This window comes from Apodemus sylvaticus, chromosome 11 (genome assembly GCF_947179515.1).
Source record: "Apodemus sylvaticus chromosome 11, mApoSyl1.1, whole genome shotgun sequence".
Lineage (NCBI taxonomy): Eukaryota > Metazoa > Chordata > Mammalia > Rodentia > Muridae > Apodemus > Apodemus sylvaticus.
Genome location: NC_067482.1, coordinates 78345141 through 78361259, shown reverse-complemented (window position 1 = coordinate 78361259; position 16119 = coordinate 78345141). Strand labels below are relative to the sequence as shown.

The 16119-nt window shown below is 41.3% G+C and overlaps 1 protein-coding gene across 2 annotated transcripts in view; it reads right to left on the bottom strand.

Moving 5' to 3' along the window:
* Window positions 1-16119, bottom strand: part of Eif4enif1 (eukaryotic translation initiation factor 4E nuclear import factor 1) — a 47202-nt gene that overhangs the window by 9392 nt on the left and 21691 nt on the right. For both annotated transcript variants that reach the window (XM_052198441.1, XM_052198442.1), the window contains exons 6-12: window positions 15410-15611; window positions 11898-12073; window positions 8119-8254; window positions 7742-7921; window positions 5688-5920; window positions 945-1016; window positions 391-574 (exon numbers count right to left, since the gene is read on the bottom strand). In XM_052198441.1, the coding sequence (XP_052054401.1) occupies window positions 391-574; window positions 945-1016; window positions 5688-5920; window positions 7742-7921; window positions 8119-8254; window positions 11898-12073; window positions 15410-15611 (1183 nt within the window). The remainder of the gene's footprint in view (window positions 1-390; window positions 575-944; window positions 1017-5687; window positions 5921-7741; window positions 7922-8118; window positions 8255-11897; window positions 12074-15409; window positions 15612-16119) is intronic.

The window sequence follows — 16119 nt, the reverse complement described above, 5'->3', positions numbered from 1 at the left end:
CAGAAACCACATGGTGGCTCACAATCATCCGTAATGAGATCTGGTGCCCCCGTGTGTCTGAAGACAGCTATAGTATACTTACAAATAATAAAAAATAAATCTTTAAAAAAAAAAAAAAGCAAGGGGTTGTGGTCTACAGAGTGAGTTCCAGGACAGCCACGGCTTCACAGAGAAAAACCCTGTCACGGAAAAAACAAACAAACAAAACAAAACAAAACAAAAAAAAAACCCCCAAAAACCCACCCCCTCCCCAAAAAAACAAACCAAAAAAAGAAAACGGGCATGCTTATGAGCAGTTATTAGTTGGGAACCCGAGTCAGTGGTGGAGTGCTTAACTAGCAGGCATGAGGCTCTCGGCTCAATCTCCACAACTGCTAAAACACTAGTTACCAATTGGTGATGGTATCCTTGGTTGAAGGTAGTCTGCTGAGGCTGCTTGAGTTCGAAACACCTGTGACATTGGAGGAGAGGGCGCTCTTTGGCTCAATAAAGATGCAGTAGGCTCCAAACTCCCCATAAGGCCACTGAGAAGATTGGAAGAAGCAGGTCTCTGAACCGGTTGACCCAGAAGTTCCTATAGGCAGAAATGCCAGATCCCTGTGAACAAACCTATTTCTTCTTTCTAGTCAAAAGCTTTGAAATATCAATTCAGTTTTGGAAGTTAGCCAATGACTCTTCCTTGCAGCACTGAGGATCTGGCATCTATACATAAAAGACATTTCCCCAAATGTTTAGCTACCAACATTTGCTTTAAGTTAGTGCTACAGATACAGATTAGATAATCAAGTTCCAAAGAAACAACAAACTGGTAAACTAGAAACATTTAAAGCCATTGCACTCCACCCTCTGTGCATTGGGATAGCAGCATAACCTTACGTAGCAAAAGTATATCTGACTGTCACACACAGGTCACTCTGAGGGATAAGTGTAAGATTATAACATACCTGTAGGATGTTTTTAGAAACAGGCTGGCTTGGAATCTCAGCAGGGGCCAACAAGTGACTTTCAAGGTTTCGCTAAACAAAACAGAACAAAACAAAACTGTTTTTAATGTCAACACAATTTATAGGTTGGAGACCATATATATCAAAAAAAATATGCAACTCCCAAGGGAGTTGACTGTTAACAGCAGAATGATACTCAACATCTCAGAAAGCTTTCTTAAAGATTTATTTTATGTACATAAATACACTGATGCTGTCTCCAGACACACCAGAAGAGGGCATCAGATCCCATTACAGATGGTTGTGAGCCACCATGTGGTTGCTGGGAATTGAACTCAGGACCTCTAGAAAGGTAGTCAGTGCTCTTAACCAATGAGCCATCTCTCCAGCCCCCACAGAAAACTTTCAACCAACTCTCTCTTATCCCATACAGCTCTAAGGATCCTTCCCATGTGCATGAAGAGTCATTAGGAAATATTCCCAAAGCCAGAGTCCATTCCTGCGACCATGACAATCTGCCCCTATGATCAAAAAAGGGTTAGACAGATACCACAATTTATGAGATTTTCACTTTGAAGGAACCCTTACTGATCATTGTCATTAATGAGATTTATTGACTGAAGTATTAAAAACAAGGGCTGGAGAGAGCTCAGTTGTTAAGAGACTGACTGCTCTCCCAGTGGACCAAGTTGGACACTATGCCCAGCACCATATGACAGCTCACAAACCATCTATTACTCCAGTTCAAGGAGATCAGAAGTCTTGAGTTCAAAGTTAGCCTGGTATACATGGTGAATTCTAGACAGCCAGACCAACAGAGACCCTGTCTCATATAAAACTAAAAACCTCAGAAACTTAAATGTTACTATTTTATAAGTTAAGCTCCTTAAAATGTCTCATATGTGTGACAAAATTCAATCTCCTCTGCCAACAGACAAGTATCTAACCTGCACCCTCCATACCCCCAACACTGGATATCTGAATACTGTGTGACCACTAAGCTCAGCTAGAAGTATATTCTGATGCCAATTCCCTTTCCAGTAGATGGATCTATCCAAGTCAATAGCAGGCTCCAAGCCTTTTATTATTGGTTTTAGAATAAGGGCTAAGTGCAGATGATTTGAATAAAGAGACAACTTACTCCATGGCTTAGCACATTAGCAGGAGTCTGCAATTCCATGTAAGACAGTTTGGGGATAAACTTCATTACTTAGATGGACACAATCAGATGAGAACTAGTATCCAGCAGTCAGGACTAAAGACACTGACTTTAGCAGTAGAGCAGGATCTCACATGCAAACCAAGCCAACAGATACAATTCTGAGTTTGTGTAAATATTTGTCTAGCCGCTTATTACCAGGTGTCACCACACCTGAAACTAGGCATACATAAAAGCATGGAAACTCTAATATCAAATCAACTGTACTTACAACTTAAGGTCAATATTGTACAAAAACAATAAAAGGTTGAGATATGAACTACTGAACTGCCTTCTCTTTCCTTCAAGACTGTCTATGTAGCCCACGCTGGTTTCAAATTCCCTTCTCTTGCTTCCCCCCAACTGCTCCCAACTCTTTTGCCTCCACTTCCTTGGAGACTAACACTGGAAGGAAAAACAAACCCGATGACCGGATTTGAATAAAAAACTAGTTGTCAGGATGGCCGAGCAGTCTAAGGCGCTGCATTAACTTCGCAGTCTCCCCTGGAGGTATGGGTTTGAATCCCACTTCTGATAAATTGTAGCAGGGCAGTGGTGGTGCACACCTTTAATCCCAGCACTTGGGAGGCAGAATCAGATAGAATTCTGAGTTCGAAGCCAGCCTGTCTACAGAGTAAGTTCCAGGACAATCAGAGCTACACAGAGAAACCCTGTCTTGGAAAAAAAAAAGGCAACAAACAAACAAACAAAACAAAAAGAGATAATCAGTGCCAACCCCCAGGGTGACAGGAAAGGACAGCAGGAGTACTGAATTGCATCTATAGCCACTCGTTTTATGAACCCTGTCTTGCTGTGCAGTTCATGCTAGCATAAACTTACTAGGTAGTTTAGGTTGGCCTTAATCCCCCAAATGCTAGGATGTGTGACATCATACCTCATTTGACAGCATGGGTTTCCAGTACTTCTTTGTGTGGCAATAACTTTGAACCAGTTTATAGGATCTTTCTCCTCTGAGTTGTACAGTATAACCTGAGATGTACAACCTTGCTTCTTAAGGGCAAAAAGAAAGGCACCTGTTTTAACTGTTGGTCAGACAAGAAAAGCTGACAATCACTCCCTTCACTTGGTACACAACAACCAGGGCTGGAGAGACAATCAGCAGGAAAAGTGCCTGTTGTCAAGTCTTTTTTGTTTTTTGGATTTGGTTTTTTCGAGACAGGGTTTCTCTGTATAGCCCTGGCTGTCCTGGAGCTCACTCTGTAGACCAGGCTGGCCTCAAATTCAGAAATCCACCTGCCTCTGCCTCCCAGAGTGCTGGGATTACAGGCATGCGCCACCACCACCAGGCTCCTGTTGTCAAGTCTTAAAATCCAAATTCAATTCCATGACACAGTATGCAAAGAGAAAACCAATTCCCTCAAGTTGCCTCTAACCTGTACCCATGTTGTGGCATATGCCCATAAAAATGTAAACATATATAAATTCTTTTTAAAATGCATTTTTAAAAAGACATAGTAAATCAAATATTTATTACTGTTCACACAATAACTATTTGTAGTTCCTAGCCAAAAAGTTGAGGAAAAGAGGCAAAATTCAATCTGACAGACTTGCTATAACACAGCAACTGAAACTAGGCTTCATTCTTTACATCTATCTTGCTTCCCCATCCTTTTGTATACAAGGGATAGTGTGACATTAAAACCAAGCCTGAGCCGGGCAGTGGTGGTGCACGCCTGTAATCCCAGCACTCTGGGAGGCAGAGGCAGGCGGATTTCTGAGTTCGAGGCCAGCCTGGTCTACAGAGTGAGTTCCAGGACAGCCAGGGCTACACAGAGAAACCCTGTCTCGAAAAAACCAAATCCAAAAAAACTAAAAAACAAAAAAACAAAAAACAACAACAACAACAACAACAAAAAAAAAACGGAAAAATAAACCCAAAAAACCCAGAAAAAGAAAAAAAAAAAAGAAAACCAAGCCTGAAACTCACTTTCTAAACACCATTATGATACAAATCACTATATGTTATAGATTTGCATTAGGGGCTGGAGAGATGACACGGTAATTAAAAGGTGGGGGTCACAATTTAAAATATAAATCTGCACAAACTAGATTTATCCCTTAAAATGAACAACAAAATCAATCACAGCTTTTTACTATTAGTAAATTAACAAGAGTAACTGTTGTATGAAACACTATGGTGGCCAGATGTGGTGACACAGATCTTTAATCTGAACACTCAGGAGGCAGAGGCAGGTGGATGTCTGATTCTGAGTCTGATAAGTTTCATGACAGCTAAGGCAACACAGAAAAACCTGTCTTTTTAAACAAAACAAAAACAAAAACAAAACAAAACAAAAAACAACCAAAATAAAACAAAATCTCATATCTTTGATATTTATTTGGGGGAGGGGGAAAGGGAGGGAGGAGGCTCTCAGGACCAGGCTATCCTTTGAATTTGTTAATTATCCTGATCCCACTTTCCAAGTAGTGATGGAGCTACCAGTCTTTACCACCATGCTCAGACCTTACCACCTTTGGCATTGTAATTCATCAATGTGACTGTCTGATCAAGAGAGCAGGCAATCCAGATATTTGAGAGTGTGCACAAAGTGTGAAAATAAAGACTTCACTATTGGAGGCCGGTGAAACTGCTCAGCGGTTAGCACACCGGCTCCTCTTCCAGAGGACGTGTATTCATTTCCTAGCACCCACATGGTAGCTCAGAACCATCTGAAACTCAAGTTTCAGGGCAGCCTGATGTCCTTTCGGGGCCTGTGTGCAGCAGGCATGAAGTAGTGCACAGACATATACACAGACAAAATGGTCATACAGAAAAAATTAAATAAATCTTATAAAAATTTACTATAAAATTGTCTATGGCTAGGCACTGGTGACTCATATCTTTAATGTCAACATTTAGAAGGCAGAAGCTGGGAGATCTTTGAGTTTGTCAACAGCCTGGTTTACAGTCTGAGTTCCAGGACATCCAGGGATACACAGACAAACTATCTGGAGGGTAGAGGTGGGGTGGGGGGTGGGGGTTGAAAACAAAATAAAACAACTAGGTATCAGGTGGCCCTACCTGGTCCTGAGCTCCTGATCCTCTCAGACACTAGGGTTACAGGCACACATCACTATGATCAGTTCAGCACAAGGGATCAATTTCTTATTTTTCTCTCCTTTTTGCATCGATAACCCCACATACTAGGTATGTGTTTCTCCAAACTGGGTGAAAAAATCCACAACTCAATTACTTTCCTTTCTTAGGAAAGGACTTCATTAAAGTTATTGCATTAACTGATGCAACAGATTGAATTATTCAATCATCCTATGAATTGAATGTATGTCCCAAACATACACATTATTCACAGATGTGCCTTTTCTAATAACAAATCAATATCCATAATTAAGGAATAAACACACACCAAAGTCCAAACAACTTCTAAAGAAATTTCCAAAGACCAAACAAGTTCTAAAGAAATTTCCAAAGTACTCAGAATACCTTTATCAAACCCATTTATTATTGCAGTGGAAGGTGATACAGTAACAGGGAGAGGCTGGGTAAGGTGGTACTGAATACTTACACTGACTTTGGGCTGGGTAGGCAAAGTCCCACTAGCTTTCATGGTGTTAACTAGTTTGTTGAATGCAGTCATATCTCCATCTTTCTTGAGCTGTCGATTGCTAGTCACAGCACTCAGGGTCTCCTCTAAATGTTCTGCCATGAAGGGAGTTGAATTCTTCATTTGCTGGTCCACCTTCAAGCCCTTCAGCCCTGCTTCTACCTCTTCCACTGAAAGTACAACCCCTGAATGTGCTGAGAAGTTGAGAAAGTTCTTGTTACACCAAGTAAAGGGTATTTAGAAAGAATTCTCACTGGCTGCCAATGACAATTATTTTATCACTGAAGTAAGGCCGTCAAAAAGGCTGACACTAAAATAGGCAACCTGAACAATTAAGATCAGTTAGGAATAAGGCTGAAATTACAGACACCGAAAGGGAGGGTTGACACCTTTTATCCCAGGACCTAAGGAGGCATAGGCCAGCCATACACAGTGAGTCTCAGGACTAAAGAGACCCAGTCTCAAAAACAGAGAGGGTTTATAGTAGAAAGGGAGAGTGACACGTCTGAAGAAATGACTGAGTGATTAAGAGCCCATATTATTCCTACAGAGGTCCTGACTTCAATTCCCAGTAGCCATACCAGACAGCTCACAACTGCCCATAACTCTAGTTTCAGAGAACCTGTATATCTCACCACTTTGGGCACATACCGAGTTTCACTTTCATTTGTTCAGGTTTGGTATTTTGTTATCTATTGCAATGCTAAGTACAGGCCTCCTAGGACCTGGTTGTCCCAAACATGCAGACTTTGCCCCCAAATGATTTCTGATTGGTAAATAAAGATGCCAACAGCCGTCAGCTGGGCAGAGACATGGGGTTTAGGTTTACTGGACTTGAGGTCAGAGAAGAAGGTGCAGGAGGAAGAAGCAGCCACCATGAGCCATTAAAAAAACGTGGCCCAGAGGGCTGGCCAAGTGGAGTTAAGTGCAGCCCAGGTGAAACACAGTAAGTATTAAGTAATAACTTGGGGTTATTGATAGGAAAGTAGATTTTAACAACATCAAAGGTAGGCAGATGCCCAGCTGTTGTGCTGTTTAAGGCTTACTGTAAATATAAAGGCCATATTTGTCTTTTATCCAGGAACTAAGGGGTCAAAGGAAGGGTAGAAACACTGGGTTGGTAATTAATAAGTTTCTACAATATACCTTCACATAAATAAATAGTTGAAAAAGGAAATGGGGGCTGGAGAGATGGATCAGCTGTTAAGAGCACTGACTGCTCTTCCAGAGGTCCTGAGTTCAATTTCTACCACCCACATGGTGGCTCACAACTATTTGTAATGGGATCCGATGCCCTCTTCTGATTTGTCTGAAGATAGCTACAGTGTACTCAAAAAAAAAAAAAAAGGAAGAAATGGAATAAACTACACCAAAAATATTTAGATGCTAGAAACTGGGATGGCAGAACTATGGGGTATGAGATTTCAAACCTTGGTAAGATCTCTACATAGTGAGTTCCAGAATAAGCAGAACTACATAAAGAGACACTGTCTCAAAACACTTCATCCTATCTGTCACACAGAAAGATACTTTGTAATAAATCTTCCCAGACTCTTCTACCAGGGACAAGAATCCAGATAATTTAACAGTAGCAAGGCCTCACTGTGGTCTCCAGGCACTAACTTGTTGCCTAAGTGAGAACATGGCAAATGGCAGCAGTGTTGTGAAGAGCAGGCAGGCTATGCTTGGAAGGACAGAAGCATTCACTGGGCTGCTGCTATGACTGGGCCTCAAGGAAAAACCAGAGAGGACGGGTGGAGCTCACACCTTTAATATGAGCACTCTGGAGGCAGAGGCAGAGGTTCTCGGAGTTAACATATAACATATAACAAATCTAGGCCAGCCAGAGCTCAAGGCCGCGTGGCACCATGCTTGGATCTTCTTGAAAAACACTAAATTGCTGGTATCGCCTGACTTGATGAGAAGTAGTACATTAAAACTATTCTTTTCTTAGAACATTTAAGAACGCGGAAATTTAAAATAATAGCTAAAGCAGATTCTCAACAAATACTTACAGCTCTCCTTAAGTTTTTCTTTATTTGCAGAAAGGCTAGAAAGAAGAGGCTTTAAATCGACTTTGGCTTTTTGTAGCATTTCTAAAATGTCCACTTTATTTTCAGCATGTTCTTCCGATGGTATGGGAGCAAAATAATTCCCCGAGTTCTGTCCAGGAGAGAGGACGGCTTGCTCCAAACCTGATTTTGTAAATAAATGTCACAGTTGGTCCCATGGAGAATTAAAAACATCCCTTCCACAGCATAAAAAGAATAGAAACTGAAGGCTTTTCAGTATCCAAAACCTCTTTAACCCTAGTAGACCACTGATTAAGGAAGAAATGAAGCACAGCAGGGAAGGCCCACCTGACACCCAAGACTAGATGTGAAGTCCTTACCTGCCAGTCTCTCAAGTTCTTCATGAGGTGTGGATCCAAGGCTGCTGGATCTGCTCCCTGACCGGCTTGGGTTAGAGAACCACCTACTGAAGCGGCTGGCAGAGACCGACCCTTCCCCTAGAACATCTTCTATCATCTGATAAGAAAGGCAAAGGGGTTAAGGTGCAAAGACCATTGAGGTTAAATGTTAAGCCACTGACTCTGAAATTCCCTTTGACACTGCTGACCCAAAACCACTTTCAGAACTTAGGGACTGAGCCTTCTTCTTCCCTTTCCTGGACCTTTTCTGAGCAATGGAAATTTGGGCACGAAAAGCAGAGACCCCCTAAGCACAGACAGCAAAGTCTCCACGGTAGAGTGTTGCAGCGCTCTACCATTTGTCCCATTAGAAAGGCCATCTTCTCAGGAGACTTAGTTTCAAAACTAGTCAGCATCAGAGTGATGATGATGGCTTCAGTCAGGCATTGCTTAAAAAGGAATGCCTGAATGAAACTGTTGGTTCTCCCGACTGAAAAATTCAATTCAATCTTGACAACCTCGAGAAGCCAGAGGATAGAAATTAATTCTAGGATATTATCATTATTCCAACTAATGGTGGTGCCACACATGTAACTCTAGCACTTGAGAGGTGAGGGCAGCCTGGACAAGACATTGAGACCCTGTCTCAAAACACAAGCATCAAAAGGAAGAACACACAGAGGAACAACAGCTCCAGTCAGAGCACAGACAGTGGGTATAGAAGTACCCGAAATGATACTTCGCAGTGGAACAAATGAGCACAGGCAAAATACTACCAATTTGGCGTAAACAGCAATTATATAAAAAAAACCCCAAATCCAAACCAAAACAAAAACACCCCAGAACAAAACACCCCAAAAACACCCCAAAAACAAAAAGGTGTAGTTACTGTTTCAATGTTTAAAAAATGTAAACTTTTCCGGGCGGTGGTGACCCATGCCTGTAATCGCAGCACACTGGGAGGCAGAGGCAGGCGATTTCTGAGTTCAAGGCCAACCTGGTCTACAGAGTGAGTTCCAGGACAGCCAGGGCTACACAGAGAAACCCTGTCTCGGAAAAAAAAAAAAAAAGTTCAATTCCCAACAACCACATGGTGGCTCACAACCACATGGTGCCTCTTCTGGTGTGTCCGAAGACAGTAATAGTGGTGTACTCATATGCATAAAATAGACAAATTAAAAAAACATTTTAAAAGTAAAATTCTTTATCTACTAAGAATTTTAATTTACAAATAAAAATGATGGCTTTGCATTTTATCCTAATTAATATAATCTTACTAAATAGAAGTCAGAAGACACAAAGGGAATAAATATAAAGTTACCTGTACATTTTCTCAAGATATTAAAGTATTGAGACTATATTTTCTGTTTTTCTGAGACAGTTTTACTCTGTGGAGCCCTGACTGTCCTGGAACTCACTATGTAGACCAGAATGGCTTCAAACTGAGAGACCTGTCTGCCTCTGCCTCCCGAAAGCTGGGATCAAAGGCGAGCACCACCACTGCCCAGGGAGGGAGTAATTTTGATGTTTTGCTCTGTTACCAACTTTGTTTTCTTTTTAAAATTTGGCGATTTAAACTTTAAATTTTATTATATAAATTTTAAAACACTATGAACATTTTGCCTGCTTACTGGAGGCCAGATGAGGGGGCTAGATACCCGGGAATTGCAGTGAAGAGATAGTTGTGAGTTTCCATGTAGATAATGGTCCCTAAGAGCAGATATTGGTCTTAACCACTAAACAAACTCTCCTGGTCCCAGTTTTGTGTTTTGTAAAATTTTATATTCAAGAACACGAACACTTTTACACATTTGTGAAAATATTCATCTAAAAACAACAACAAAAAACCCCTAAGGGCTTGAGGTTTAAAAGAAACCTGAAAATACTCTGAAAATACTGGTTTTTCTTTTCCTTTTCCTTTTTTTTTGGATTTGGTTTTGTCAAGACAGGGTTTCTCTGTGTAGCTCTGGCTGTCCTGGAACTCATTCTGTACACCAGGCTGGCCTCGAACTCAGAAACCCACCTGCCTCTGCCTCTGAGTACTGGGATTACAGGTGTGTGCCACCACTGCCCCCCCCCCCTTTTTATACAGGGTTTCTCTGTGTGGTCTTGGCTAACCTAGATCTCATTCTGCAGATCAGGCTGGCCTCAAACTCATTTCTGTCACTGCCTCCCAAGTGTTGAGACTAAAAACATTCACTATCACACCTGGCAAGTTTGGTCATTTTCAACATAGGAGCAATAACAGCAGAACCTCTTTCCTGCACAGGAAATGGGCACAGCTTTGATTTCTAAGTCAGGATATTTTTGCTATGTCCTTTTCAGCTATTGGATGATGGAAGAGCTGGGAGATGTGATGTTAGCTATCCTTAGTAGAGGGTTTTTTAAATTAAAAAGTGTATACATATATATTTGGGGAGTGGTGATAGAGGCCTTTAATTTCTGAGTTCGAGGCCATTTAAGGATATACAATGACACTGTCTCAAAACAACAACAAAAAAAGATACCCATCCCTGGGGAAAACAAGAAACACTAGGTCAAATTTAACCATAATTAGCTGTTTCATCCTTTTTAAATTAAACAAATTTTTAAATATGAGTTTTACAACCTCTCTTCTCTCTCTTATTCTCTCACTCTCAGCCTCTCTCTTGCCCCCTCTTGGGCTCTCCTTCCCTCTCCCCTTTCATCACACAGTCACGGCAGGGCTCTGCTTCTCTCTTTTTTAAATAGGACATACATACATAATTTATTTATTTATTTATTTATTTATTTAATGTAAGTACACTGTAGCTGTCTTCAGACACACCAGAAGAGGGCGTCAGATCCCGTTATAGATGGCTGTGAGCCACCATGTGGTTGCTGGGATTTGAACTCAGATCCTTCAGAAGAAGAGTCGGCGCTCTTAACCACTGAGTCATCTCACCAGCCCAAAGTTAAGGTTCTCTCTCTCTCTCTCCTTTTTTTTTTTTTTTTTTTTGAGACAGGATTTTTCTGCGTAAACCTGCCTGTCCTGGAACTCACTCTGTAGACCAGGCTATCCTTGAATGAACTCAGAAATCCTGCCTGCCCCTGCCTCCCAAGTGCTGGGACTAAAGGTGTGCACCACCATTGCCCTGGCCTCTGCTTCTCTATTCTCTCCCTCTGTCTGCCTCTACTACCCCCTTAACTCCCCTCCCCATGCCTGAATAAACTCTATTCTATACTTTAATTAAAAAAAAAAAAAAAAAAGATGGGTTTTACTATGCAGTCAAGCAGGCCTTAAAATGACAATATAGCTCCAGCTAACCTCAGACTCAAACTCATCTCAGCATCCCAAGTGCTAAGATTCTAGGTGCACACCTCCACACCCAGATTCTGTAATTTTTTTAATTTGTGCACACGCGTGTGCATGAATGTGTGTATGGGGCAGGTATATATGGACAATTCTGTGTGGGGCACACATGTGTTTGGGAGCATGTGCTGTGTGTAAGCAGAGGTCAATAGGTTGATGCTAGGCATTTTATCACTCTCTATACATTGAACCACGGTCTCCATTTGAGCCCAGAGCTCACCAACAGGGCAAGTTCAGCTTGCTCCAAGAAACCTGTCTCCACTTTCGGTGAGCTGGGGTTACTGGAGGACCATCATGGTGCCCCAACATTTACTTGAGTTCTAGAGATCTAAATTTCATTCAGTCTTCACAATTGCACAGCAAGGGTTTTATGCACTGAGCAATCCTCTAGCCCCTCCATCCATGTTTACAAATGTGTTATTACACTCACCGAAGCCAAGCATGGCACCTTATCAAGGTTGAAGAATTCATTAAAGTCAAATTCTCCTGGGGACTGCTCAGGCAGGATGACATCCCTTGGAACTTCCTGATCAGCAGAGGGCTCCTGGGCCAGAATCACCTCCACCTCGTCCTCTTCAGCCACCCCTCCATTGCACTCCACTATGCCTGAAAACAAAACCAAGACAGAAACCACCTGTTCAGTTACATACCCAGTCTTACTCTGTGCCTGTAGCCATCAATAAACATGCAGAAGACACATGTGATTGTAAACAGACTTCTTCTTCTGTAGGTATGGCACTTCCTATAATAAATCACTTAGTACCCTTTCTCTGGGAACTGGAAGAAAAAAAAGTTCTTGCTAAGTAGCCAAAACACTAACAGAGTAGGAAAAGGACTGTGGACCCACTCCTAAATATGCCAAGTTTTCTACAGTATAGTGGTTTTTCTTTAAAAAAAAAAAAAAAGGAAAAAAATGATATTTACTTAGTATGTGTGTATATATGTGTTCGTGTGTATTGTATGGCATAATGTGTGCAGGTATCTGTAAGGCCAGAGAAGAAGGCATTGGCTCCCTCTTGGTGAATGCCTAACATATACATGTGCTTTTGAGCTGCTTGATGTGAGTACTAGGAAGTGAAGCCAAATTATTTGGCACTGTTTATACATGCATCTGGTATCACTGTACATGGGCAATTTTTATTTGTCTTTAAGTTTGGCTATAGTCCATGACCAATGTAAAGTTCGACTGTTACCCCTTCTAGTAAACCAACCCTGCCTTTAAAAATTTTTTTCTTAAGTACACTGATCTCCCCTTTAAAAAATACTGGTATTTATTACAGCAGTTCTCTAGTGAGACAGATCTTTACAGGATGATATCCTGCTCTAATGAGCTCTGTCTTAATCTTCAAGGTCAGGAATATCTGAAAGTCAGAAATGTCCACTTTTTTTTAGTTTAAGGCAAAATATGACCAAAACAGAAAACCAACCAACAAACCAACAAACAAAATAAAAAAAACCCCTGAAAACCCCAAATCTACTTTTTACAACTGGTTAACACACACACACACACCCCAAAACAAATATCGTTTAGAGTCATGACTCAGTGGCTAAGAATATATATGCTCATCCTGAGGATCTTGAGTTCAGATTGTAGCACCTACATCAGGAATCATAACTGTCTGTTGATGTGGCAATTCAGGCCTCCTAGCACATATGTGCATGTATACAAAGAAAAAAGTTGAAAAACCCTAACCAAACACAAAATAAACCATGTATGAATCCGTCAGCTGAATTCTCCTCCTCTGCATAAAACTGAGCTTACTGGCACATGCCTATAATCCCAGAACTCAGGTGGGGAAGGAAAACCAGAAAATCAAAGTTATGCATGATTACATTTCCAAGTCACATCTTATGTCAAAAAACAAAACAATAACACAAAAGCCAGGGGCTGGAGAGATGGCTCAGCCGTTAAGAGCACTGACTGCTCTTCCAGAGGTCCTGAGTTTAATTCTCAACAACCACATGGTGGCTCACAACCATCTGTAATGGGATCTAATGTCTTCTTCTAGTGTGTGAAGACAGCAACAGTGTACTCATCTTAAAGACAAGACAAAACAAGGCAACCAAAAAAGCAAACTCAAAACCAACAGAAAACCAACGAAGGATTACAGATATCCCTCAGTGGTAGAGCATTTGCTTCACAAGTTCAAGGACCTGGCTCTATCTCTACTACAGCAATAACTCTAAATCAACTTAAGAGAAACACTGTTGGCCTGGGAGGTAGCTCAGACTAGAGTGCCTGCCCAGTATACATGAAGGCTCTGAGTTGATTGTACCTCCAGCAATGCACACACAAAATTAAAACAAACAAACAATAATGGCCTTGGATTATGGTACAGTACAGTCTGAGACCACCCTTAGCTACATTGGATTTGGTGCCTGCCAGTCTGGGCTACATGAGACCTTGTCCCAGAACAAAACCCCGCACAAATGGCTGACATTTGAATTTTATCTCAGACACAGAACACATTATTTTCAACAGAAGCTTGGTCTCTCACATCAGTTATACAGCCACACTGGCTGATGATACTTGATTCTGGTGGAGAGAGACACTGGTATCTCTCAAAGGCAATTGAGCAGAATCTCCCAAGTGGGTGGTGTTGGCACCTGATTTTAATCCTAGCACTTAAGTGGCAGTGGCAGGTAGATATCTAAGGCTGAGGCCAGCTTGGTCTACAGAACTAGTTCCAGGACAGCCTGGGGTACACAGAGAAACCCTGTCTCAAACAACAACAACAACAACAACAACAACAAAAACCCTCAGAATCTCCAAAGTTATCTATGAATTCCCTGAACCAGAAGAGTATGTGCCGACACTTAAAAAAACAAAAGCCTACTGCACTTAAAGTATACAAAAACAAACAAAAAAGAAAACAGAAAAGTATTATGATGTCTCCTTTATTCTCAATTTAAAATATATTTCCAAGTTTGTTTGTTTTTTTAAATTATTTATTTATTTATTATATGTAAATACACTGTAGCTATCTTCAGACACACCAGAAGAGGGCATCAGATCTCATTACGGATGGTTGTGAGCCACCATGTGGTTACTGGGACTTGAACTCAGGACCTCTGTAAGAGCAGACAGTGCTCTTAACCGCTGAGCCATCTCTCCAGCCCCCCAAGTTTGTTTTAACTTATTTGGAAGTTGATACTAATTATCATTAAGAGCTTTCCCATTACCTAATATCTGCCAAACATATGTATTTTTTCCAACTATACTTGAAATAAGTACCCAGGAGAGTCTAAGTTCTTTTTTCTATTATAAAATTTATTTTTATTTTATATACATTAGTGTTTTACCTGCATGTATGTGGGTGCTGGATCCCCTGGAACTAGAGTTACAGTTATAATCTATCATGTGGGTGCTAGAAACTAAACCCAGGTCCTCTGGAAGAATAACCAATGATATTAACCACCGAACCATCTCTCCAGCCCCAAGTCCGAGTCCTTTTTTTTTTTTTTTTTTTTTTTTAAAAATGACTTATTTATTACAGTATTCTGCCTGCATGTATGTCTGCATGCCAGAAGAGGTCGTCTGATCTTGTTATAGATGGTTGTGAGCTATCATGTGGTTGCTGGGATTTGAACTCAGGACCTTTGGAAGAGCAGTCAGTGCTCTTAACCAATGAGCCATCTCTCTAGCCCCAAGTCTGAGTTCTTAGGAGTATATTTCATAATCATGATAAAGGTATATATGCCTAAAAGATTTGGCAGGCAAGGTCTTTACAAACAGACCCCCCAAAATAAAGCCAGATTTCATATCATGATAAAGGTATACATGCCTAAAAGATTTGACAGGCAAGGTCTTTACAAATAGACCCCCCAAAATAAAGCCAGAACACTAAAAACTTACCATTTACAAACTGACACCCATCACTAACTGATATTAAAGCAATCATCATGTCATTATTTCAAAACAAGTTGAAAATTGGTACTGACCTTCCTTCACAGAGGCAGTCCGCCGCCTTGTTCTTTTTCTCCCTTTGTGATCCTCTTCTAGAATCTTATCATCAAAGCCAGTCAACTCTATGGTTTCAGACTGACTGGTGGGTCCAGCTGAAAACCATTCTGGTTCTTCCTCAGTGTATGAGTCGTTTCTTCTACGCTCACCAAAGACACGTTTACTATCTCCAAACTCCCTCTGAAAGAAATACAAAGAGCAAGACTGAATGAATGACTGTAAAGTTCTAATGCGCCACTGTAGCCAGTCTTAATGAATTGATGACAGAAGCTGAAACACAGATGCTGTGTGCCCTGCATCTGGAGTGCATCCCCATTCTTGCACTGCCTTCTGAGTTCTCTGTGAGAGGTCTGTGATCCCCAGCTTTTCAAAGTAACTGGGGGGGGGGGGAGTGGGAGTGGGAGTGGGAGGGTGTTAGGAATATGCAACTCAGACTATGCTGGGGCACTTGCCAACAAGGTGCGGCCCTGAGTTTGATTCTCCACCATTATGAGAGCATCAACATAGAAATTCAGTATAAAGGAGGCGAGCATCAAATTTCTAAGCACTCAGGACTGGAGAGATGGCTCAGCAGTTAAGAGCACTGGCTGCTCGTTCAGGTCCTGAGTTCAAATGCCAGCAACCACATGGTGGCTCACAACCATCTGTAATGAGATCTGACAGTCTTTTCTGGAGTGTCTGAAGACAG